Genomic DNA, 27,530 nt, shown 5'->3' on the forward strand with positions numbered 1-27,530 from the left:
TTTACTGAATAATCCTTAGATAATCCTTGATTGGCCAATCTGCCTTCAAATTTATACAGAATAAATATAAAATTTGTTCGATATTATTATAACATACATATGTAGCGATTCTTATGATTTTTTAAAGTTAATAAACAAAGTACAATTCAAACTTTAAAATTATCAACATTAAACAACAACTTTATTTATTTCATCATAACGCTAAAAGATTAATGTGTACTAACGTTGAGAATATTTCTTACCTTAAAATGCATTAATTGATAATTTCAGCAAGAATGATAAAGAAACAAACATACTTTCCAAGAGATAAGACAGTGACTCCCAAAAATACAAGAAACCAATTAGAGTTGTAGGTGTCATACTATCGTTTAAATAAAAGTTTAAGGGCATTTATTGCTGAACTATATCATAAGCTTCTACGGTATATGTAAAAAAGCAAAACAATAAAAAGAATACATAACAAGTTAATTTAAAAAGCTTTCAGCTAAAAACATAATAAATGAAACATTGAGAAATTCTACCAGTGTTGGGTAGCGAGTCTAAACATTGCATTTAAAATTAATTAGCAGGCTGATGGTTTAAATAGCCACAAACTTACTTAAAAAGTATTCCACTTAAAAAGAAGATATTGTAAACAACTATAAAAACGATAATTACAGGTACAAAATATGTTATCAAGCTACAGACAAGACTGCTGTTTTCCAACACTGAGCCTATCGCCGCACAGCTGATTGCCCGCCAATCAGCTGGGCGATAGTTGCCTTATCGATAGCCCTGCCATCGATAACGATATGTGTATTTTCTCTCTTCTCTGCACCAACACAAAACACGCAACTAAATTTCGTTTAAAAACCCAAACTAAAAACAATGCAAACGGAACCAATTAAGTGATTAAGTGGCTAACGCGGCGGCGCCGAAAGCGAGCGCAGTGAATTTTCCGGATGAAATCGCGTTTTCGGGAAAACTTACACAAACAAATTTTTTTTCGTAAGCGCTCTCATGTTGTCTCTTTCGCACAGCAGAATTACTAGTTGCTGTGTGTGTGCGTGCGTGCGTTTGTGTGTGCCGTGTGCCGTATGTGCGTGTGTGTGTGTGAGTGACTTTGACTGCAGTTCGCGTACGTTTTTTATTAATACCACACAAAAACAACAACATCAAAAAGTAATGGAAACTAAACATATTTAAAGCGAGGAGAGCTGAAATCGGCAGAAAACAACAAGGCTTTGCCAACACCACCGCAACAACAACAACAAATTACTACGTGTGTGTGTGAGCGTAAGAGTATTTGTGTTAAATAATGTTTAAACATTTCTGATTTCGCACACAAAACAATTTTGAGTTGTAGTCACCAGAGAGAAACAATTGAAGCAAACGAGAAAGAGGTAAGTGCAAAAAGATATAGCCAATTGTTATAAACAAAATGTGTCAAAAGTTCGTCATGTCGTGCTCTCTTTTTCTGGCGCTCTCTCTCTCCCGCCACGCCGAAAAGAAATTAATTTTGATATTTATTTTTTCCCTGCTTTTGTTGCCCTCTCTCGCTCTCGCAAACTTTTAATTTTAATTTGCTATGCGCAGCGAATTCGCGCGCAAAGGCAGCAAAAAAAGAGGCAAAAGCAATGGCAGCAGCAACAACAATAAAGGCAAAGTTATAAACGTCAAAATGCCAGACGGACAATGCCGCCTCTCTCTCTCTCGCGCGCTCTTTCCGCCGTTGTGTGCGTGCGTGTGTGTTTGGGTTTGCTCGCTTTTTGTTTTTATCTATTATTTAGGTGTTTGCCTTAAAAGAATTACTAAAACAGCCATAAAAATGGCAAATTTTTATACATTTCTCAGTCAGAATTCTAAAAAATAGGGTTAAATACCAGTAAAAACTGAAAAAAAGAATGCGAATGCTTTAAGAAGGGGAAAGAGCAAAGAGGAGAGACCGAATTTCACACACACACACCTCAATCAAATTCTGATAAGAACAATTGTTAAATGTTTGAAAACCGACATTCCAATAGTCCATTCGCGCAGCCATTGGAAATAATCGGAAATGGTAAATACTATTTTGTTGGTATTCTTGGACATCTGATGAAATTATAATGCCAGACGGCATCAGAACAATGCCGTAGATTTAAGTTTGCAATTGGTTTGGTAAATTAACTTTTGTTAGTAAAACGTTCATTCTCAAAACCACCTATTCCAAGAAATATTTGTTTTCAATAGTAAGAAAGTTTACTCAATAGAGATTCCACTCTTTGAAAAACTTGTAATCTTCGAGGTTCAATTGAAATTGGTTCCACGACATGACTTCAATCACGTCGGCCATTAATGTACCTTTCTTTTTCTTTTAAGCTCTCTCAATAACTTTTCAGTAATTTTATTTGAACCGGTTATCCTATTTAAAAAATTGTTTAAAGTGCAGTTGATCTGGGATATTGATGAAACATCAACTTTTCAGTAATTTTATTTGAACCGGTTATCCTATTTAAAAAATTGTTTAAAGTGCAGTTGATCTGGGATATTGATGAAACATAGAAAGATTTAGTTCCCGAATTGCACTTGTAAATGCCATCCTTTTTACCAGATTGATAATTTCATATCTGTAGCATTTAGTGATAAATAAAACCATTTAATTTCGCAATTATTTGCAGTAATTAGGTGTTATCGGAAGGTCAAAAATATGTAAATGTTCATATTAACTTATAACTTTTCTTACTTATTGTGTAACGTTGCAGAATGTTATTTATTATGTTTTTTGCATTAAGATTTTTCAGGTTGTATATACGAAAAATCAGAAAAATTATAGCTTCTTTAATTTATGTTCTAGCTAGCTAAGCTCCAAAGATTTTATAAACGTACTTCTCTCACATATTTTCTGATTGGGGTTCCTTTTGTTTTTGTTATTCAAATGAACTGACGACGTCATTAAAATTGATTCATAAAGTCAAATTACAAAACAATCCGAACAAAAGGCAAACGCCGAGGTAAAGAAGATGACGAAGAGAGCGTTTTTTTTCTTTTGTTTTTCGCACGGTCTCAAATTCGAATTCCAATGTGTCTTCTTCCCTTTTTGTCGCTCCCGGGCCATTTTATTTACCCGAAATTGTTAAACAAATGTATAATCAATTAAAATTATAATATAAGACGATCTTTGGCACTGTTAAGTCGAACTCGCTCTTAGTAAACAGTTATACTAACAGTGAGTTCGACTGAGTTTGAGTTTGGGTTCGAGGGTTCGAAGCGGCTCTCTTGTGTTGCGTGTGAGTTGCATGCGGTTCGAGTGAGTGAAACGTCGCGTTATAACGGTAAAGCTATATAGTTCGCAGCCGGTCGAACACAAAATCGGCACCGCCGTCGCGACGTGTAAAAAATGTAAAGCGAAAATAGCCAAAGAAATATATGAAAAAAATTAAAAAATCGCGCCGCCCACTCGAAAATCTCCAATCAAATTCCAATAAAAGTGCTCGCCATCTATATATTTTATATATAAGAAGTGTGTGTGTGTGCAATCAAAATTTTTTCTGTGAGCAAAGTTCAGAGGCAAAAGCAAATAGAAAAAGCAATATCAAATAGCAAAGGCAAGAGCAAAAGCAAATAGAAAAAGCAAATCTTAATCTAAATCCAATGTAATCTTAATTTTAAAAACGTAAGTTTAAAAAGTGAAGAGTGCAAATGATAAAATGGAGCACATGTGCCATCCCCTTTCCACTCCGCCCCCCCTCTCGCTCTGGCTCGCTCGCTCGTTAGCGAAATTTCCAATGCAAAACGAATGGAAATCAACAGATCAAATACAAATACAACAAAAAATTCGCTTTCGCAAACAAAAAACAACAACAGTCGATTCGAAAAACGGAACAGAAGAGACTAACGAAAGAGGAGAGCGCAAAAAAAGTGAAATGCGCATTTTTTTATTGTCAATTTTTCAAACGGCACTTTTGGACCTGGACCGTGTGATTGTCTTGCTCTCTCTCTCTCACTCGATCGGTCTCTTTTTCTCGCACGATCGCACGCTCACTCTCCCGTTCTCTCTTTGCTGTGGTTAACGGAATTGCCGCCTTCTTCTTCTTCTTCTTCTTTGTTGTTGTTGTTGTTAGGCAAAAGCAACGCCAAAAAGGAAAGGAAACTTTTTTTTTGAAGCGGTGCGTTGCCCTTTTGCTCTTCCAATAACAACAACCACAACAACTAATGAATGAACGAGAAGCAGAAACAGAAACAACAACAAAGCAGATACATCGCTATAATTTTCTCGCTCAACTGGCGTCTTTATGACATTATGTACGCTACATTTTTGATTTTATATTTAACACCTGCTGTTCTTCCATCAACATCTATATGTGCATGTAATCAGTGCATCAGTATGTGTGTGTTTGCTGCAATTGCGATCAACAGCTGTTTCTGGGAGAGCCTCAGGAAGAGCACGCGATGCGAGAGCACGAGCGAATATGTGCTTTTGTGTGTGTGTCCTTGCGTGTGGTTCGGTTTTCTTTTGCGGGCATTTTGTTGTTGCAGCTGGAAGACTGCTTTCCGAAAAGGGGGTTTTTTGGGGGTTGTGGAAGATTTCAATCCGCAAATGACATCGGGATGGGATCATTCAAAAATTCGAACTTATAAAAACATTTAAAGCTTTGTTTAATTAATGAGCTAAAAATATTTGTGCACTACATGACGAACTTTAAGACACATTATTTAACATCCATTTAATTAATTTAAAGGACCATTTCATATTTACAGCCAACTTTATTATTAAAATCGCCTCAAATACAAGCAATAATAAATAATATAAAAACCGAAAGTAAAAAGTTCAACATTTAGTAAAGGAAAACAAATTAATTAAACACACTTGCATTAACGAAATCGTAGCCATTAGCTTTAAAAACGCGTAAAAATTTTGAGCAGAACTTAGCAAGCCTATAAAAGTACGCCTTCCAATAGTTCTTATATATACACGCATTATATACATATGCATATACATAGCCATAGCACTTACAATATAAATATATATACAACGGTCAAAGGGAATTAAAAACCAAACGGGAAACGAAGAAACGATAGAGAATCGTGGGAAAAGTGCGTTAAATTCTAACGGTGCAATCAAACCTTAATGTAGCCAAGCGATATTACAGCTACAATAACATATATACCATATAAATATATAGATATATATTTCTTACATCCATCAGATAAAACAAGAATTTTTACAATCCGCAAAAGTTAAGCAGCTTCAAAATCAACCAACGCAATTACTTTAAGAGAATTACTTTATCGGTAAATAGACAAGCATATATTGAATATAAAACGAATATTGAAGAAAAATTAAAAAAACAAGTGCAAATTACAACAAATTATTCTAAATATTAATTAAAATGAGAAATTTAAGAAATTTTCAATATTTAAATAAATAATTAAATTATCCTATTATTCATAGGTTTAAATAATGAATTACAAATTTTATAAATGCGCCCCAAGTGCTTAATTAAAAACAACACCACACAACCAAACAAAAACTATGTAAAACAACAACAACCTCAACAAACAGCGAATCGAGCAATATTATCAATAATAAATCAGTAAATTGTTAAATGTTAAAATTCAAATTTAAACAACGCTAGCAACCTGCCAATAGCAACAATTATAACACCAACTAATGCGGTGGATAAAAAACATCGCAAAATTAAGCATCCCACAACAAAAAAAATCAACAAGAGAACCCCAAGGAGTCGGATATCAAGTGGGGCTGGAAAAAGGATACGTGGTTTTCCCAGCAACGAAGTCCAGAGGCCTTGGATTAACTCAACGTCCATGAGGGCGGAGGGATTTCCTTCTATGAGTCAGCAAACAATTGCAGCAACAGCACCGATTGGATCCCCATATGGATATTCATATGAAAAAACTAACTAAGCCACGGTAAGTCGATTTACTGAATTTTGTTATAACATTATGCTATTTTTAAAGATATACAAAATGTCAAATTTATAATGGAATTTCTAGGCAGTTTTTCCAGCCTAACAGATTTTATAAGTGGTTTGGGGCTCAAACCCATAAAAATGTTAAAGAATGTTTGCAACACAATAAAAACTTTAAATAAAATAGGCTTACATGCATATCACTGTAGAAGAATTCTTTTAAGATAAACCCAATAGTTTAAGGCGCAATAAATTGATCTAGGACCAAGTTTAATCTCTGGACATTTCTTTCTTGTCCGTCACTCACAATAAACCAAATGCTACGCACACGACATCAAATCGGATCTGTTAAAACTTTTCTCATTTCTGCGACCGACCCCTTTTCTTTCCGGCTCTTTTCCTCATTTTTTATTGTCAATGAGCTGCTGCGGCCACTAAAATGTATAATTGAAAATTGTACGCCCACATTTACTGCGCTCACACAGGCAGACAAACAAACAAACAAGCAAACAAGCACAAGCACAGGCACTAGGCACATCCATAGAATAGATACGTATAAAGAGCAGTTCTACCAAAAAAGCAGAAAAAGGAGAAGAAAAAACGGTCCCCAGTTGCTTTTAGCGCCATGCAATAAACAGAGCGAGAGAGCGTTGCCAAGTTTTGCGGGTTTTCTTGGCCTGCTCTTTTACCAACAGACGGCTGAAAATCCACCTTCTCCACCACCCCCTTTCCGTTGGCTTGTCCTCTGTTGTCCCACCTTGAGCAAAGTAGAAAAATCTAAGTTTTTTCATACCAGCTTCTTTGAGAGTGGAAATGGGTATGTCGAATTGGTAGTAATCCATCGTACCTGGACAGCTTAAATACTGACCTATCAAACAAATCCTTATTCAAAAATTAACTTATTTTAAGTTAATTAACTTATTTTAAGTTAATTATCAGATACCACACAAAGTAAGTAATGTTTTACTCTGGTAATTCTTGATATTTGATAAAAAAAAAAAAAAAAGCCAAACTCCATTCGTTTTAATACAGTTGTCTGCATGTTCTGATTTATTTTAGAACTTGAATTTGAGAATTACTACTGACAATATATGTCATAACTTATTGTACTGAACTGAGGACAGCGTATTGCATAGTCGGAAAATTCCGCTTTAAGATTCTTTCTAGTTTGCTTCCCACTTTTCTTCGTGTTTCGGTTTTTTGTTGTACATTTTGCCGGCGTCGCCACGCACTGTTTCCCCATGGCTAACCCATTGTGCACTTTTCGCTGCAATTTGTCGAAAACTTGGTATTTTTTTCCTATTCGAAAGTTTAACCATAACAGATTTCTTTAGACCACTTCCTTCTGGGCGGAAGGGTGATGGTTTTAAGTTGGGCTTTAGTGGTCCCTAAAACTCTTGAGCCTTCATTTGATGCCCAAATTTTCCCAGGCGGAAAAGCTTGAATGTAAAAGGGTACGTTAAAAACATTTAATTTTTTTTTTGTTGTGTTACAAAAAACAAGGAATTTACTTCAATCATAATTAGTCCATCGATTTTTTGTAAATCCCTTTCTTTAATTTCAACTGGACTTTATTGAATTTTGTTTAAAGAAATTTGTTGCTATATAGGACTCAGCGTAAAATGGTTTATGATCATCTTAAAGTACATATAAAAAATAAACTTGTTTTGTTTATTATAAATATAACTTTTTGCAGTTACCTAATATTTTTTAATCTAACTCTCTAAAAACGTAGCTTTAAAAGGGTCTAATCTAAATAGTATGGAAAAACATGAACAATTTATTGTATGGGTTCTTGGTCATTTTATGACTTTTGTCGGCCCGAATATTGGTTGGGAGAATGAGAACTCAAAAGCAACTAGCGCACAAAACGTGTGCGACACTCACAACAAACTGATAAAATTTTAATTTCTCCAAAATTGAAATTTTAATGTGTGTCTAGAGCGCGGTTTACCCCTGCACCACCAACGCCTGCTCATCCCCCTTACGAGTGCACTTTGTGTCCTCCCTACTGGCTTTTCCCACCTTGCTGGGAAAATGTGCTATACCCTATGTGGCATTCAGACACACACGCGCACAAGTTTTTGGTTTTTGTGGGTTTCCCCAACCAACCAAACACCCACCCACCAGGCAAGACCCCCAACCACCCACTCGGCTGCCCACATTCTATTGCATTTCGGTCGCCCCCTTTTTGGCCGACTTTCTATCATTCGCTGCCTTTGGCATTGGCCAAAAAGCGAATTTCCTCCGTTGCGTCCACATTATAAAGTTGAATTATTAAAATTTGTCTGGTTGTGTGTGCCAGTTATGAATAGCTAAGTGGTTGCCAAGGAGTAGAATACGTCTATATATATATATATATGTATATAATAGTCTGCTTAAGAAGCCCACTTATACGGATTGGTTGATGGGACTAAGAGGAAATTTGCCTTATGCATGATTTAAAGGTGATGTAAATCGAATTATTGAGTTGTCATTCCTTAACTGATTTACAACTGAATGGCTGGGGGGACGAAAAGCTAGATCAATAATATTGACACATTTGGTGGCCTTAAATAGTTAAACTTCAAAATGAAATGGTATTTGACATTATTAAAAATATAACACATTTCCCATACTAATGATTATCCTTTACTGGCCCACATTTTAAATATTTGGACTCGTTCGCATCTAGGTTACACACACACATCAAACTGATTCAAATGACCACTCAAAAAGCATGAAACATAATCCTTTTTTGGCCATGATGCCAACTGAAAGGCCCATCATTGGGCTGCCTTGCTCTTTCACCTCCATCATTGGTCCACTTAAACTATTGACCCACACACCTAATTGATATGCTACACGTATAGTCGGCAATCAAAGTGCGGTATGTGAGAGAGGGGGTGAATGTGTGAGAGATAGCAGAAGCCAGAAGCCTTGGGCGCAATGAAATCTCTCTGGGGATTTTATTTTTTATGTCGAAATTATACATTTTATTATGTCATTTTAATGCTACAAAGGCACCGAACGTAAAATTTGAAGGGAAAAGGAGCAACAACATGCAAACTAAACAGTCATCCAACATTGCCTCCCCCGACGTTCCCCCATCTTATGTCAGACCATAAATCAGCAACAGTTAGGACCCAGAACGACCAGGTTCTGGGCAGGAAGGAAGTGCTGGGTAGTCCTGTTTTCATTTTGTATGCAAAAGTGAACAAGGTGGAAAATAGAAGAAGCAGCAGAGAAAGAAAAACAAATACAGGCGGCAGTGTACACTATACACACAAAAAACGAATCATTTGGAAATTTATATAAGAAATTTTTTCCAACTAAATATTTATTCATAACTATCAAATTTCTCAAACCACAAATTAGTAAAAAAAAGAAAGTGTTTTTGCTTTAATATATGATATTTTTTTATATCCCTATTAGAGCGTTTATAAGGTAGCATAAAGGTTTTATTTTTAACTGAAAAACTATTATAGTATTATTTCCCTTTCTGTAAAAATCGGTTTTAAAAAATTAAGGACGCTTTCGTACTTTGGGTTATTTTCCTTCTCGGGGACCCACCAACGGATCGGGTGAGAAAAAACCATGTAATTTTTATACCTTATAAAATTAAAACCAAACAAAAGGAATCGAAGATATGTGCGCACACACAAATGACAGATGTTAGGGTGGAATGGCAGGAAGGAAGGATGAGGACGAGTATAAGGACGAGGACGACGACGACGAAAGCAGGAACGAGAACTGTCATTGAGAGGCAGCCAAATTGTTTTATGTCTATCGATAAAGTAAATCACTTCCCCTTCTCGCACTTTTGTTTGCAAATAATTCGCTTCGTACTTTTTACAAGGGGTTTTTCATCCGAGTCCTTCGTCCTTTGACTGTTTACGCTTCTATATATATGTATATACATGGGTGTATGTGTTTCGGTGTGTGTGTGCATTGGCCGTCGCTTTATTTAATGACCCGAAGCTTGTGTTTGAAGCCCAAACCAAAAGCAAAAAAGCAAGGAAAAACAGCAAACGAATCTGAGCCACAATTGACACGTGTTGGGATTGGCATTGTACATATATGGGTGGTTTGGGTGGTGGCTTATAAAGGGGGCAACCTGAATTCGATTCAGGTTCATGCCCATTCACATATGGCATATACACAATCTGCGAGTTGCTAATTAAACAATGTGGGAGACGATAATCTTTGTGGTTGCTAAGTGATAACCTATAAACTCCAACTCGCATTTAAGTGGAAAAATATGCGCTAAATATATCTTCAAATAAGCAATGATAATTGTAATAAACATTTGTTGACTATGGAAAACTACATATCAGTAAAAATTTTTGTGTTGGTTTAAATCATGTCCTTCAATGCAAAGTACTTCTTAAGTTGTAATCTTTTCAAGATGAACTAGTTGATAAACCAACAGGTAGTAGAAAGGCATGTAAGATCAATTCTATAAATGTGTGCCTTCAAGTCTTAATTTTGTAATTCATAAAGCACCTTGCCTTCGTGCACCTTCCTGAAAGCCACTCCCAGAAATGTCGACCTGATAACACCCGTCCCTCCCATTTCTGCCATGACTTTCTCATCTAAGATGTTACCCCTTACCGCCACCACCTGAATGATTAACTGTTGCACACCGCGCCACGCCCATCAGTCAGTTGCAGTTAAAATGAAGGACACATATTGTGGAGGAGGTCAGAAAATGGGTGTGGTGGGGCTTAGGTGCAGTGTGTTGTTGCCTTGGCGATGTCCATGTCCATGTGAATTGTGTGGCTCCAACACTCTCCACCTCTTTCGATTTTGCTCGCACATTTCACGCACAAGTGCCGCCACTTTAAGCCAGCACACGAGAACTGGCAAAGTGAAGACAAGAAGAACTACTGGAAATTCGCAACACCGTCGCCGTCTGTCTACTCCCTATTCTTTGTCTTCTCCCCGCTCGTTGATTTATACCCTCCTAGCCAAGGATTGGATATTTTAAGATAGTTATGATGTTAAAAGAAGTGGTACCTTGACTCGGCGTTCTGTTGCTTCGAGGCATTCGGTTGATTTACGTTTTCTCTGTATATTTTTGATTTGTTGTTTACTGTCGTGCTTTTCTAAAAAGCTCCTTTTTTAAGTAAACCCAAGAAGAAGGAGTTTTCATTACATTATTTTATTTTTTTTGCGCAAAAAAAAAACATTTAAAATATGATAGTAAAGTAAATTTAAAAAAATGGTAATGAAAAAGATTTTAATAAGTTCTTTAGCATTGAAGACATTTTCCGAGACATAATCTAAACGATACTATTAGTACATATGGTCAAGTTATTATTTCCTATTAAATAAACAAGCCTTGACATAATAAAAAGTATATTTAGACTCAATGAAAGAGTATCCTTAGTTGCTGGCCTTCATATGCATGTCCTCTGGCTGGCATTTCTTGATGCCTTATTTTTGCCCTTTCTTAGATCACCCTCTTCCGCCGCCTCCTTCCGACCCGTCTACATAGATGACCATCCCAGGAAACAGTAAATAAGTTGCACTTTTCCGCTTACTGGGGGGTACCAGTGTAGCTTTGTGGAGGATTTTTCATCAACCTTCTCTTTGCCAAGAAATGGGGTGATGGGAATCCTTGGTGGGTTTGGTTACCGACAAATAAAAACAAAAAACTTATTTGCTATTTATTTGCAGTTGACTTTGTTTCTTCGTTATTAATATTGACAGGAAGAGGGCGGGGAATCGGCAAGGCTAAAGTGCGGGTAATCACGGGGAATGGGAAACGGTGGGGGAAAGGACATCGACAAGCCTTTGGGGTCTTTCGTCGGCATTGCGTGTTTGTTTTTCAGCTTAATGCGCTAAACTGGACGCTTCCAGCTCCGTTTTCCTCTTTGCCACTCTGTCGCTCAGTGTCGCTTGCGTTTTCCCACTTCCGGTGGTGCAGCGGAGGACTTAAGTTGTGGTTGTGGTTTAAAATTGTAACCTGAAGCTTTATTGAAGGACTTTTTAATGAGTGTTTCTGTTTGATTGCCGAGCACTGCAGGCGGGGAATTCGCTTCTTGGATTTTCGAACAAATCTTGCTGACCTGAGAAACGTGCTCTCTGAAGAAATTTGATCGAATAGCTAAATATACAGAAATATTATGCACAATATAAATGAACGTGGGTATCGGTTGGCAGCTGTGTACATCCGGTTCAGAAAAGTTTAATTTAAATGAATTTTTGAGATGATGGGATGATGTTTAACGAAAAGTATTCCAGTTTTAGCTTATCATAAAGTAATATAGTTTTATATTATAATTTAAAGATAATTAAAGAGTACTGACTAAAATAGAATACGATACAAAAAAAATTATTTTTTCCAAATTCTATTCCATTCTCTCTTGTCATATTTATTTCTAATTATCGGTTGCCACTTTCTGTTCTCTTCATTTGGTTAGTTTGTTGTTTCTACCATTTTTGTGGGCTTTTTCAACGTCAGCCGAAGCACCCACACAACAGCAACAATAAAACTAACACTTGGGTGGGTGTTGCCGGCGTCCTTTCTTTCACCGACTTCCCACTTCCCGGACTTTCGTCCTTTTCCGCCCGCCTCACACGTTCACCATAATTAGGTGTTAATATGACATTTTGCTTGACATTCAGCAACGGCAACAACAACTGAGCAAAAAGCTAGCTAAAATATTAATGCAATGCTTTGCCAACCTGAAATATTTGTGCACTATTAATGTGTGCACGTATGCACTGGCAGGAAAAGTCTGTGAAGTTCTTGAATCACGTAAGATGATATAAAAAGTCCTTAGTACTACAAGTCTACGTCTAAAATGACATTAAGTCGCTTTTTTATGCTAATTTGCGTTCATATTTCTTTCGGTGTATATATTTATTATTTATATGCATTTGTATGAGTAAGTGCTTTTTACTTGTAGTGCCCGCTCGCTCTCAACAATTTTGTTGTTGTTTGCTTAACGATCGATAAACTGTTTCAATGTGCGTTTCCTCCAGCTGTGCGTGAGTATCTGTGTGTCTGCATATGGCAGGGAGTTAGTATTGGTACTTTTGGATTACATTGTAATGCTGTTCTTCCGCTGTTTCGTCCCCTCTCGTTCACTCCACATATAGTATTTTGTAAACACACTGGGAAAATGCCACGACGTGCGAACAGTGATGGCAACAACGGGTTACAAAAAGTGGATAATAAAGTATCTGCAAACCAACATATTAACCTTCAAGAAATGTAGTTTAGTAATCTAGTCACACTTGATTATTTAAATTAATATTTTTTATCGAGTTTTGTTGAAGTTTGTCACCATAATCTTGTCTTTCGATGGTTCTTAAATATACAAACTCTTGAATGTTAATTAATCTTTACGTTATTAAAGAATATTATAGGTAAACTAATAAAATTGTAATTTTCTTGTGCAACATTCATTATTCTATTGCAAGATATAGAAAGACTTTGGAAAGCGACTTTTATTTGACTAAAAACAGTTCATTTGGCAACACTACCAGCGAGCACGGCGCTTTTCACTACCCGCTTTTCTTCATCTTCCTCCTCTTTGTTTATTTTATTGGTTGTTGTACCTTTTAGTTGAACATTATTCGAGACGTTTGCTCCTCGTAAATGTTTATCGATTGCCTATCGAATAGGGGAATTCCCCGCCATAGGGGGTTAACTTTGTATAACCAGGGTGTGTATAAAATGTAATTGCTGAAATGTGCGCTTAAACAATATGACAAGTGTTGTGAGTAGTTGAAGTGGGTTTTGAAAAATTTGAGGTAATATTGTAGAAAATTAATAGATCTGCTGAATCTCTCTTTTTTAAGCAAACTTTGTAAATTACCCTAATGGATTATTTGACAGTAATTCAAGTTCAATACAATTTAGTGAGGTAATCCCTTGCGGATCAAACATCCTACCAAAAGCCATTCATGAATTATTCACCTTAACACTTAAACCCTAAAATGAGGAGAAATGCAGCCCAATAACCATGGGTTGTGACAAAGCAACGACCCGACGTTGGGACATGCCCACATTTCGTTTATGAAAATGTATTCATTGAGTGGAGATGTGTGTCGCCGGCAAGGGTTAGACATTCTCGTAAATACAAAACAAGAAAAATGAGTGGAACCATCGACCCCTGAGAACTTGCCCGAAGTTGCCCCAGTTGCGTGACAGGGACGGCCAGAGGATGTGGGAAAGAGAGGTGCGACTGTGTATGAAGAGGGTTAGTCAGCCAAACTTACCGCTTTCGCTGTTATTGTGGGAAATTCTGGAAATCATCATAACTTTCTTTATTGTTATTCCTGGAATATTTCATAGCTCGAAGGTCAATTAAGCTGGGTCGAGAATGTACGATTTTTTTTCACTCCAAGCGATTCTTGTTTAATTTTGCTGCAGTTTTCGTGTCGATATGGTAATTCTTAACCTGTGAATAGAAATAACCCCTTGTCTTAATACTGATTAAATATGAATATGAATATAAATTATAAAAGATTTAATATTTTGCATAGATACCTATAAACTATTGCAAAGAATTTCAATCTGCTTTTCAATTGCCAAGTCCAATTGGATCTTCAGGTCACACAAACAGACTAGTAGAGAAAGAAAGGACCGGCAAAAGTTTTGTTCCTTTATACGCTTGGATGCAGGCCCAACATTGCTGATTAACACTTCATTTGCATGCAAAAACTTCAATCACTGACAAAGACCCAAGACCAAGGCGATGACAACTATGATGACGTCGTCATTCCAGCAACAACAATGCAAAAAACGTGTAAATGCATGTGCCATGAATGTCAACACACGCGCCAGAAGAAGGGGTTATGGAGGCGGTGGGGAATGGCAGAGAGGGGGAGGGGCAAGTCGGGACCCAACGCAGACATCCCAAACACACGCCCACACTTCCTAATCTCCCATCACGGCAAATGGCGAAGCCAAATGCATTTGGCACTAAGGAAAAACTTTTGGATTGCCTGGAATCTGCAATATGTTGCATTAGCTTGAGAGCCTTTCTCTTTTTCTCTCTGTATTTTATTTTTCTTCATTAGCCATTATTTTACAGTAACAGGATTATCATTGTTTATATTATTATAAGTTTGAGTTGTGGTGCAACAGTTTAACTAAGAAACAAGACAGTTATTTAGTACCTTAAAATGTGACTTAATCCATAAAAAGGTTAAGGACAGCCATTAAGAAAGGAAATATGCAAGTCATTATTAACCAGAATCATTTTTCAATCACCTAATTGGCCACCGAGCGAATATCTTTCATCGTCCGGCTTGAATTATAAACCCATTGATGAGTTAGGCAATCAATTCTTAATCACACTGCGGAATCTCTAAAGGGGTGGCACATGTCCTTGCTCATCCGCCAGTTGCGATTTTTCCAGAGAATATATTTCCATTCAATGCCAAAGCGGGGAAATTCCACAAAATCCAGACAGGCAATGTCGGTGAATTTTTTTTGTTTTCGTATTATTTCTGACCACCCACTTAACGCAAATGAAAAGCAGGCGGCAACAAAAACAACAATAATAAGAATCAGAAAAAAAGTAATTTTAGCTACAAGTTTGTTGTGTGAAAGCGCGCGGGGCGGCTATTTTAAAAATAAACATCGACAAGGCAGCTCACGCGGCATCAGAAAATAGATAGCAACTGAGGTGAGAATGGCCCAGAGAATTGCTGAGCGAAAGAAACGTGAAAGAGAACAAAATTAGATGGAATAAAAAAAAGGATAGTTCGTTAATTTCTAAATGCAATTCCCATGAAACTTATCTTAATTCATTATTTAGGTATCCCTTTAATAGCTTCTTCTTGCGTTTTCAATTAGTCCGTTGAATGATTCATTTATGCTTGGAATAGTTTATAAACAAATTTCATTTTCATTGCTTGTGTGTGTTGTCTGCTGCCAAGCAAACCCCCTTTATTATAAAAACAATTTCTCATAGCGCCATTTTAATGGCCTTATAATTGACAAACGATTCGTACAATTCTATTTTGAGATCTCTTCATCTGTTTATACCCTTGCAGAGGGTATTATAATTTTGGTCAAAAGTGTGCAACGCAGTGAAGGAGGCATCTCCGACCCTATAAAGTATATATATTCTTGATCAGGATCACCTCCTGAGTTGATATAGCCATGTCCGTCTGTCCGTCTGTCCGTCTGTCCGTCTGTCCGTCCGTCCGTCTGTCCGTCTGTCCGTCTGTCCGTCTGTCTGTCCGTCTGTCTGTTTCTACGCGAACTAGTCTCTCAGTTTTAAAGCTATCGAATTGAAACTTTGCACACACCCTTCTTTCCTTTGCACGCAGTATATAAGTCGGAACGGCCGGGATCGGACGACTATATCCTATAGCTGTCATATAACTGAACGATCGGAAATGCCATAACTTTGGTGTTTGTAAAGTTAGAAAGTTGAGATTTTCTATAGGTTTTATTTTTGGCCAATCAATCTGACCTACCGAACTTCATGAGAATCGGCCGACTATATCTTATAGCTGCCATATAACTGAACGATCGGAAATGCCATAACTTTGGTGTTTGTTAAGTTAGGAAGTTGGAATTTTCTATGGGTTTTATTTTTAGCCAATCAATCCGACCTATCAAATTTCATAAGGATCGGCCGACTATATCCTATAGCTGCCATATAACTGAACGATTGGAAATGCCATAACTTTGGTGTTTTTAAAGTTAGGAAGTTGGGATTTTTGATGAGTAGTAAGAATGCATCATATGAATAATTTTGGAGAATATAATTTACAGAGTATTCTGCAAGGGTATATCAACTTCGGCTCCGCCCGAAGTTAGCTTTCCTTTCTTGTTTTATTATACCCTTGCAGAGGGTATTATAATTTTGGTCAAAAGTGTGCAACGCAGTGAAGGAGACATCTCCGACCCTATAAAGTATATATATTCTTGATCAGGATCACCTCCTGAGTTGATATAGCCATGTCCGTCTGTCCGTCTGTCCGTCTGTCTGTCCGTCTGTCTGTCCGTCTGTCTGTCCGTCTGTCTGTTTCTACGCGAACTAGTCTCTCAGTTTTAAAGATATCGAATTGAAACTTTGCACACACCCTTCTTTCCTTTGCACGCAGTATATAAGTCGGAACGGCCGGGATCGGACGACTATATCCTATAGCTGTCATATAACTGAACGATCGGAAATGCCATAACTTTGGTGTTTGTAAAGTTAGGAAGTTGGGATTTTCTATGGGTTTTATTTTTAGCAAATCAATTCGACCTATCAAATTTCATAAGGATCGGCCGACTATATCCTATAGCTGCCATATAACTGAACGATTGGAAATGCCATAACTTTGGTGTTTTTAAAGTTAGGAAGTTGGGATTTTTGATGAGTATTAAGAATGCATCATATGAATAATTTTGGAGAATATAATTTACAGAGTATTCTGCAAGGGTATATCAACTTCGGCTCCGCCCGAAGTTAGCTTTCCTTTCTTGTTTTAACTTGTTTTTGACTTGACGCCTGATTTTTGCACATTCTTCATGGCATTAAATAATAATTGTCATTCAACACGTCATTAAATCGGTATACCATAAATATTTAATAGTGATGTAGTTTATGCTAACACATAAAAGGACTTTTATTCCTTAAAATTTCCATATCAATGCGAACTTTTAAAAGCACAATATATTGACAAAAATATTAGACAAATAATAATATTTTGTTCGAATTGCCGATTTTTTGCATTAAACATTTTTTTAACTTTATTAAATGTAATGCTTAAATAAAGCATCAATTCCACAAAGCATTAAAACTAAACGTGCTATACTTAATTGACTTTCATCCAAGCCAACTAGTTTCGCCAACAAACTTCTTAACTTGGCCTGAATCACCATTACCGCTATAATCAAGTTCTTAATACTTTTCCCCCATTTCGAATCGAACCAAATAGAGTTTGTCTAAGCAGCTGAGCACCGAGAATTAAGTAGCAGTCAAAGTAGCAACTCACATGGCATTCAAGGTTAACCAAGTTAATAATCTTTTTTCTGCCGATTTGAGGGCTTGCTGCCATCACGTTTCATCTGGCTGATAGCGCGTTCTTAGTGGGAGCGAGCAGGAAAGGCAGATGAAGATAGAGGGAGAGGTCAGAGAGATACACATTCAAGCGTATATAGATGTCTGATAAGTTGCCACTTGATAAGACAGCCGAGTGAGCTTTTTAATCGCATTGTTATGGAAATAATAATTCTATACGTTATTCTTGGACATTTTTGCACGTTTTCGCATTCGTGGGCGCGACTCTTTGTTATTTTTGTTTTGTTTGATGCTTTTGCTATCTGACTTAAGGATTTTATTGGCTTTCCCTTGCAAACCTGGTTCAATGTGTTGGTTATTGCATGGGAAATGTTTTTCAAGTGCTGTGCGATAGTAATGTTTAATAAGGCCAAAGATAAGGGTTTCCTGTATATATAAAAGTGTAATTATAAGTTCCAACAAATACACGGAACAAGTTTAATGTTCAGATTATGGGCAAATATGGCTACAAATTTGTAAAAATGGCACTTACAAGGTAAGGGTCCAAGTATGCTATTTTGTTTTTGTCTCTTTTGGGCTATTTGGTATAATAAATGTTATCTAATACTGACAAATGTGTAATCAAATCTCAACACTCTAAAAAGTTCTCCGTTAGGGGTTCGTAGCGTAAATCAACTGAACTCAATTTGATATCGATAACTGCAAGCAATCACACATTAGTTTGCCAATTTTTCATTTATACTTCCAATCGAATTATAACGGGCGTGTGAAGCCAACAGCAACTCAGACAAACCTTCCACTTGCACAACGTACAATGGTCATCAATGGGTGTTTTGTTTTCAGATTTATATTTTCGGTACAACAAGCAAATATTTTTGTTGTAAATTTTAAAAGTCTTACGATCTAAATTGTACCTATTGGAAAATACCGAAAATAATATTTGTTTTCTTTTTTCCCTTATATATTTATATTTAAAACTAATAAATTAACTAATAACTTAGTTTCCTTAAAAAATCCTTGCCAAGTTCTACTTGATATAATAATAGATAAGTATTTTCTTTAAATTTTATAAATTTTTACTCCAAAAAAGTGAGTTTGTCCATTGTGCTTTGGCAAGAAATTTGCCTGGCAAACGTCGTCGCTCCCAAACTAACCGAAACCTTAACACATTTTCATTTCTTTTCAACGCGCGCGCGGTTCCAAACTTGAAGTAACAAAGTTAGTTCCCTTCACGTCTCCTCTCGCAACACACAAAATATAGCACATAAGTACACTCAAAAAATCGTGATTAAATAGTTGATTTATAAAACAGACTTCTAGTTGATTTTGACAAATTAAATAAATATGATAATAAGGTTTGTCTCTAGCTTAACAATTTATTTTGTACTACTTAAAAATCGATAAACAAAGTTAAAATTCATTTAGATTTAAGGATAGTTGAATTAGTTGGTCCAACACAATTTCTGAGTGTAAGCGGTAATAGCAGGGAGCAAGATTCCGAGTCACGTAATTTAATAAAATGCCAAAGTCCTTGCTGCACACACCAGACAGAGAAATGCTGTGAGAGAGATGCGAGGAACGTGAGTCTCGACTACTTTGCCCCTTCGCCTTTGCCCACCTGCTCAACTGCTCACCTGTTTCGGTGACTCCCACGCGTGACACTACCCCCTTTTCGCCCAAGTTCTGGCACACGTGTCAATAAAGAATCGGCAAATTGGTTGGGTCGGAAAAACAGTTGGGTCTGCCAAAGGGAGTATCGAACGGTTGTGTCGAATGAAATTTCCATACAAATGCAGAACTTCTTCTGTGTCGAGAAAGTAATGCGCGAGCCGTCTTCTGTTTTGTTCACAATTTCTCGGTGCCCTGAGCTCACATTACACTTATAGTATATGCAATTGGCAACTCAACTGTTCTAAACGTAAAATAACACTTTTGGGTGGGAATGGAATGCAAGTTATTGGGTTTATTATTAAAACAGATGTTAATTTTGGTGCTGAGCAGTAGGTGCTCAGTGCAATAGTTATTAATCTTGGGATTATATGCCATGCTTAATTCGTTACATAAGTATTGAATACGACAAAATAATACTTTAATCTTTGAATCAAAGAAGGCATTTGTGATGATCTTCTTAAACCTTAAGATAGATACAATAGAATCAAGAACTTTAACAAGTTTTAATGCAATTTAAACATTAAAACTTCTTTACAACCATTCAAAATGACGAGTGCAACTGATTTGCCTATTTCATGTCCCTAAAACATTGCCCGTTTTCATGTACCACACAGCCATAGGCACACATTTCCACAGACTCACCTCAATGACGTAAAAGGCTATGCAAATTGCAATTGCAACATCAACATAAACAACAAACAAAGTGCAAAACTCTCTCTCAGACGGCGACTGTGACTGCAGCATCCCAAGTGAAATAGCAACAGTTGCACTCGAGGGGAAAGGGAAGCGGGACGGCGAAAGTTGGGGACGGAAACCGAAGCCAGGCCAGAAGAAACCGCACCCAAAAGAGCCAACAACACATTTACATTTCACCATTCTCTATCTCTGTATCATCCCGCAGCCCCCTCTGAAGTCCTTAACTCAACTTGACTCGCTCGTTTGGCGCTACTTTTGCGGCATATCCTTGCATATCCTGCCGCCTCCACTCCTGCTGCACTCTGTCATTTTCTTTTGTGCCTTTCTAATATGGTCTCGTTGCCTCGTTGCCGCCCGCCTTCCACTCGCTTTTAAGTTGAGCGCCTAAAATGCGACTGCAGCAGCAGCAGCAGCAACAACAACTACAACACGTACAAGGAACACATCCTTTTTACTTTGAAAATGCAACATTGAACTGTCAACTGCCTTCGCCCTTGCCTCTTGAGCCACGCCCCTTTCATCGTCGGCATCTCACAATCCATTGCAGTTTGGCATGCAATTTCCAAATGCAACTTACTCGCACAGCCTACAAAATCGTCAGTCGGTTGGCAAGGGACTTGAACACTATACTCTGGTATTATTGAAATACGCACTGGAGATGGGCGATGCAGTCTGGAGTATGCTAACAATTTTGTGTTTAATAAGATTAAGATTAACAAAGATCGAAAACACGAAAACAAATGATATAGGGTACAAACATGCATTTTTGTTTTAATTTTTTTAAAACAGACTACTTATAAAGACAAAACTGAAAACTTTTAAAACAATTTATAAGATGTACTATTTACTCTTATTATTTAATATGCCAACTTTTTAATATTTTACACATTCTATTTCACATTCCCATCTCTAATCTCTGCATTCCCTTGCTACTTTTTATGTGCGCTCCATTGCCAGTCCGAAAGGATTCTTCTGGTTCTGGTCGTGCACGGTGTCTCCTCTGTGTTTTGCCCGCTCTGGGTTTGGCCTCCGCTTAGTTTAGGGCAAGTTTAATGGTGGCTATAACCCAGAAATTGCATGAATACTCAAGTGCTTCCTTCTGTTCCCGTTGCGCCGTTGCTTCGTTTCTTCGTTGCCGCTCCTGTAACGCTTACTACAGTCCAGGGCTTGGCCCTCGTACATAAATCATCATTGCTTTTGAGTTTGCTCCGACTCGATGTCGTCGTCGGCAAATGTGAAGTTGTCCTCGTCCTCGTCCTCACTATCGTCGGGAAAATCGTCCTTCGTCCTTCGGGTTGGCCACCGCCTCCTTGGGCTTTTCGCCTATGTCTTTTGTTTTCGTTTTCGCCGCTTCTTCTGGCCTCTTCTGTTCGTTCGTTTTCTGCTTCAAGTGGCAGTTTCATTCTTTTCGGCTTGTAAACCTCTCCCTCCTTTTGGGCGGGAGTCCTTTGAAGCTTTTTTTTTTCCTTCCTGGCTGCTTTTTCGTTGTTTATGCCTGTCAGTGTTTGCCACTGCTGATATGTATTTTATAGCTCATTGGCGGCAGTTACGCTTCAGTTTTCCGAATCTTTAATTGAGCGTGTGCAAATGGAGTTTTCCCAGAGGAGTCCAGATTTGAATTACGGATAGGAAGTTTCCTCCTTAAAAGAGTGGGCAGAGGTCATGGCAATAAAATCCATCATGATTGATATGATGGCATTTTAAATGTATCGAGTGGAAAATGGATATTGTCTTTTGAGTAATGTTATTATTTCATTTTCTTTGACTAACCATCTAACGTTCCTGTTGGAAAGTTATAGTACAGCATAATAGGTGCTCATAAAGATTTCTGCAAATGTCTTTATAAAAGTAACCCTTCAATCATAGATTATAATACACATTATTATTGCCCTCTCTAATAGAAAAGGAAATTTGTTGTTTTGTGCGATAATTTGTTATCAATACACAGTAACCTATTAATACAGCGATAAATCGCCAAATGTCAGGGTATTTGATGTCAATAGCATCCATTATTTACCAATATTTAATAATATTTACATGCTGTTATGTGTGTCAATGCGTGTTATTTGATATGGGAAGCAACTTAATCCGCTTGTCAGTGAGCTTCAAAGCGGAATGCGAATTCCACTCGGCGGTTTTGTACACGTTTTTTGCAACTTGTTCTCCTTCTTTTTACCGCCATTTAACGGTGGCAGCGAGACGGCGCTTCATTAAACAAGCTTCTTGTGTGACCGACATACTTTGCTTAATTTATCAATACCAATTACGCAGCGTATGCACTCTCTTTCTCGGTCGTGTTTATGCTATAAAATCAATGAAATATTAAATTCGTGATAAAGTTGTCAGAAGTGTGCTGGTTATCAACTCGATGATAAAGCAATTTATTGAAATCGCTTAAATAGGCATGGAAATTAATTTATAATGTCGAAATCAAAAATAAATCTTTCGGCGTTGCCACTTTTAAGCCGAGCTACATAAACTGATGTTTATGAACATACTTTTTTATCCCATTTCATGAAATGGTCATCACATAAACGTAGTATGTGTCCGTTTAAAAACGCTTACATTGATTGATTACCTCGGAGGCGCGACTTTTGTTGCGTTTTTGCACGCGTGCCCCTCTCTTTCTCAGTCTCTCCCTATCCCTGTTCCCCTCTTAAGCTCCCTCAACAAACTTATGCATATGTGTGTGTTAATTGTTGTCAAGGTTGCTTTATTTAGTTTATGTTTTTGCTCATTCTTTCAGCTTCTTCCTCTTTCTCGCTTTTGCATATGTTTCTCGTTTTTTGACGTCTGGTTTTAGTATTTTCTCTGCTTCTGTTGTTTCTCTCTTTTTTGCTTTTATACCCAGTAATTGTCGATAAGGGTATATGGGATTCGATTCCAACCTTATGACAACCGCAATAATATTGAGTAATTAACAGTGTTTTTTTACTGATTTTAATTTTAAGATGTTTGATTTTAAAATTTTATTCAAGACTATTTTGTGTTTTATCTAGATTAAAAAAAACTAGATTACGAGAAAACTACTCTTAAGAAAGATAGTTGCAAAAGGGCAGTTATTGCCGGGTATCAAAAAGTTGTGGCACTAAACTTGAACGTTCTTTTCAGTTTTTTTTTCATTTATTTATTTATCTTTTTTGTTTCAACTGCTTGCTTTCTTTTTCTCGGTCGTTGTTGTTGTTCCGTTTCAAGCTTCAAAAGTTTTGTGTTGCTGTGATTTGGCTAATGCAATTTGGTAGCCGCTTTGTTTGTCTTTGGCCTACATTTTTTGTACGTTTTTTCCTCACTTTTGTCAGTTTGAGTCTTTATTTTTTTTTCAGAGCTTTGTTGCTGTTGATGATTTGATTTGATTTCACGCAATATATACACACATTTATCTGCCCCTGAGTGAATTTCGTTTTTAAGTTTTTGATTTTTCGGCTTCAAGAAATCACTTTTAATTTTATTCATCAGACATTCGGGTTAAGCGAAATGAAAAAGAGATGATAAAAATAATTGAAACCAGGCCACTGAGAAGTGTTGAGGCTTGTTTTTGCTTTCCGCAAATATTTTAATCAGAATTGCAAGCAGTAAATTGCAGGCAATAAAAAAAAAGTAGGGAAGAAGAAATATATAAAACGCGCTCAACTTTCTACCCAGTGGTTGTTGGAGTTGTTGTTTCTTGTTTTTGCGGCCGCCTGCTTCCATTTGTCACTCTCAATGGAATTCCACGCAGTTTGATCGATAAAACTTTAAAATAGGCCAAGAATAAAAACTGGTAGAACCACCATAAAAGCCGTCAAGGTCGTCTAAACGGGGGAGTTAAATTGAGAATAGTTAGTGTGAGTTCTAGAACCCATTTCAAATTCGATGGATCATAAAAATACCCTTATCTTTTAATTGGCACAATATGACTAAAACGGAATTCTAAATTGAATTAAAGTGTTTTCTATAAGCCACAAAACCAAATTTATTTGTTGACATTTTGTGGGGAATTAAACAAACATAAGCAAACTGTGAATATAATCATTAGAAATGGATGTAAGCGTTTCGAAGTCTACTTTAATTTAGGAATTTTAGGAATTCTTGTTTTCTTTTGTGGTTTCGTGTCTGTATATGTAAGCCGCAAACATGACAAACTGATAACAGGCAGAATTTGTACCATTAAATCAAGAGTGTTGAATCGCTTAAAAGTAAAAAAAACTGAGCAAATCTATAACCTGCTATCAGGCAAGCAAACAAACAAAGGGGAAAACGAAAAGAGATCGCAAGAAAGATTATCAAGAATATCAAGTAAGTATATTAAACTAAACGTTACGCTTCACTTGTTATGAGCAATCATTTACGACCGTTTTCACAATTTCCTGTGAAGCTATGAAAAAATAAAACTGGTCAGTTTAGCCTTTTAGCAAGTAATTAAATCATGGAAAAGGTTTTTTAAATATCATTATAGGTTGTAAGACAAGAGCAAAGGTTTTTACATCGTTGTTTAAGTAAACTTAAATAAATTAGCAAAAATAAACTATAATGGCTTAAAGATAATAGAAACAAAACTAAAGGGTCATTAGTTATGAAATTTTTAATCAAACTTCAACTTAGTTTTACATAACCACCATCACCTCCAACGACAATTTCCTTTCACTATAAAAAGAAAAAGACTTGCCCAAATTATACAACATTTTAGCATACGACAACTGTTGCCACGACCACATTCCATTCGTTTTAATTTTGCGTAGAAAACCTCCGATTTATACTGTATAAATGCCCTCTCAATTTAAAACTTTTATTTATTTTTCTCTTTACAGGTGAGTTATCCACGCATGGAATAATATTAGTAGTACTAGAAAACAAGCCAGTAAATGTAAGTAAATTCTTGATTTCTTATTTGCTAGAGAGAAAGTTATAGCCAAGTTCTTTCTTTGAAGTCCGTGTGCTGCAGTTGATAAGCCACTTAAGTGGAAATTTATGACTAGTTGCAAAATCGGATGAGTAAGGAAAATTAAATTTTTAACTGCCTTAAAACGTGTGAAAAGACACCCACTGATCAAGAAAGAGACAGAGACGTAAAACATTGTTGTGGTGGATGGGTATAAGGAATCGCAAGGAAAATGCTGTGTGAAAAATTTTATTATAGATTTCACTTTCACAACGCAAACCTTGCAAAGAAAAGTTTACGAGGCGTATGCTTGATGACTTTTACGACATTTTGACCTGCTCTAAAACTCTCCGTCAACCCCCAACAATGGTGCTTATTAAAAAAGGTCGAGAAGCAGGGCAGCAAAGAAGATTGGACTTTGTCATAAGCAGAAAGTGTAAATACGCTGTAAACTTTGTGGCTTAAAATGTTCTTCAAATTGTTTTAGTAAATTTAACTATTTTATACTATTATTTATTCAATTGGTTTTTAATGATGGGAAAATAACAAGGAAGTAAAAAAAGAAAAAAGGTTTATAAAGATTGCGTTTCAAGTTTATAATGCTGTGTTATTGATGATTCGGTTTAACAATATCTCCAAGTATGTTTGGGTAGAGCAATCAGTGACCATGGGAAAATTCTTTAAAGCCGAATTATTTTGTTAAGCTTCTCGTTTCGTTGTCAACTTAGACCTTTTCGTCAGGCTGTACCCGCGAGCAAACACTTTGGCTGCTCCACCCGGCATCAAACTTCGACCTTCTCCCCTCCTTCGTGTACTTATTGTGTTTGTCATCATACAGTTTGACAGCCTTTGGGTTTCACTTTTCTTGTCTTCTCCGTTGGCACGCGATGCGTGTGCCACTTGTTTGGACCAAGTTACCACCACCGTCTCGACGATGAACTGTCGTTGCTTGCTGCCATTTCTGCCTGTGCTTGTTATTGTTTAACTGGCAATGATTAATGGCAATGGCAGGGCAACAACAACAAGAAGAAGGTGTGCAAAGAGTCTTGAACATCGTTGGCATTTCTTTTTGCCAGTGACCCAGAAACATTTTACGCTGTCTTCTCATCGCCATCTGCCATTCACCACTCGAGGGTGATTAGAATTTTCGCCAACACAGAAATGATGGTGATAATAAAAGGAGCATTTTTATTGATTTCTTGTCTGACTCATTGGGCTGTCGGTCAACAAATGTGGGTACACAAATAATGTGAAATCTGAACGATATTGGTAATTTTATAAGTAGGAGCTATATGTTTACTCAGTTCCTAGTTAATTGGTTTCACTGCAAACAACCCGTATTTTTAATACTTCTAACAAATTCTATACATCATTTGGGCTTTTCTGAAACTGTTCGGTTGTTATGAGCAATTTTAAACCGACTTGTGTTTTTCAGAAACTCTGATTCATCTTCCCCCTCTATATTCAAATTATATTGCTAAGCTAACTGATAAATTTTTGAGTCACTCGATTAAGTACGAGTCAAGTTTATCATAAAACGAATCTTTGAATTCAATATTATAGAAGGCGTTATTATCCACTGTAACCCATTTCCTTTGTAAATATGTATTTTTGCGATACTTTTTTCCATTTCGATTCAATGATTGTTCAAGAGACAGCGCACAAAGTATTTACTTTTCCTTTGCTTTAATTTTCTGTGGCATTTCACATGCTTGGAGATATATTTTACATTGCTTTTACCTGTTTCATTTTATTTTCTTTGCCCGCCTTTTTATAAAGCTTATTTTATTACACTGCGAGCGACGCTCTTGCCATATTTCCCTCTCGCTCGCCCGGTCTGTGCGTCTCTTTCGCTTCGAGCTGACATCGTCGTTATGTGAAAAAACCTGCCTCAAGGTTATTGCCTTCTACCCGAAACCACCAAAAAAAAAAAAGAGACCACAAAAACAACCAAATTTCTCCATTACACGATGAGGCGGCTCTTTGTTTTTGTTGTTGTTGGCATCAGCTCATTTAGCTGATGCTACTTTTTTTGTTGCCTCTCTCTCTGAGGCTTTGCGGAAAATACACACCGAATAAAACCGAAAAAAAAGATAATACTAAAAACTTCTCGAGTTTATTATCTTGTGTACTTGGAAATTTCGACACTAATAATAAGGTCAAGGATTTTCATATGTTCTGAGTGCTTAAGAACATTGATTTTTTTCTAGCTCCTTTGATTATAAACCATTTGGAAGAACTTAAAGGACTCAAAATATTTTGAAATGTTTAGAATAACTCACAGATTTGGGATTAAATTAAAATTTTTACTTGAAGGACCAATGTGAACAAGAAGATTGGCAGACCAAAAAAAGTACACAAACTGGCCGAATATTATTGTAAACCAACTTCACATAACAATTTTAAGAAATTTTATCTACAATCTTAACATCTTGAAAATAAAGCAACAGC

At 36.8% G+C, this 27,530-nt stretch overlaps 1 protein-coding gene across 1 annotated transcript in view; it reads left to right on the top strand.

Moving 5' to 3' along the window:
* Positions 1-5,674: 5,674 nt before the first annotated feature.
* The window catches only part of LOC108050484 (AF4/FMR2 family member lilli), a 69,448-nt gene continuing 47,592 nt past the window's right edge, over positions 5,675-27,530 (top strand). Inside the window, exon 1 of the mRNA XM_044459827.1 lies at positions 5,675-5,889. Within this exon, the coding sequence (XP_044315762.1) occupies positions 5,855-5,889 (35 nt within the window). The 5' untranslated portion in view covers positions 5,675-5,854. The remainder of the gene's footprint in view (positions 5,890-27,530) is intronic.

Source organism: Drosophila rhopaloa, unplaced genomic scaffold (assembly GCF_018152115.1).
Source record: "Drosophila rhopaloa isolate 14029-0021.01 unplaced genomic scaffold, ASM1815211v1 contig_2, whole genome shotgun sequence".
In the NCBI taxonomy this organism is placed as follows: Eukaryota; Metazoa; Arthropoda; class Insecta; order Diptera; family Drosophilidae; genus Drosophila; species Drosophila rhopaloa.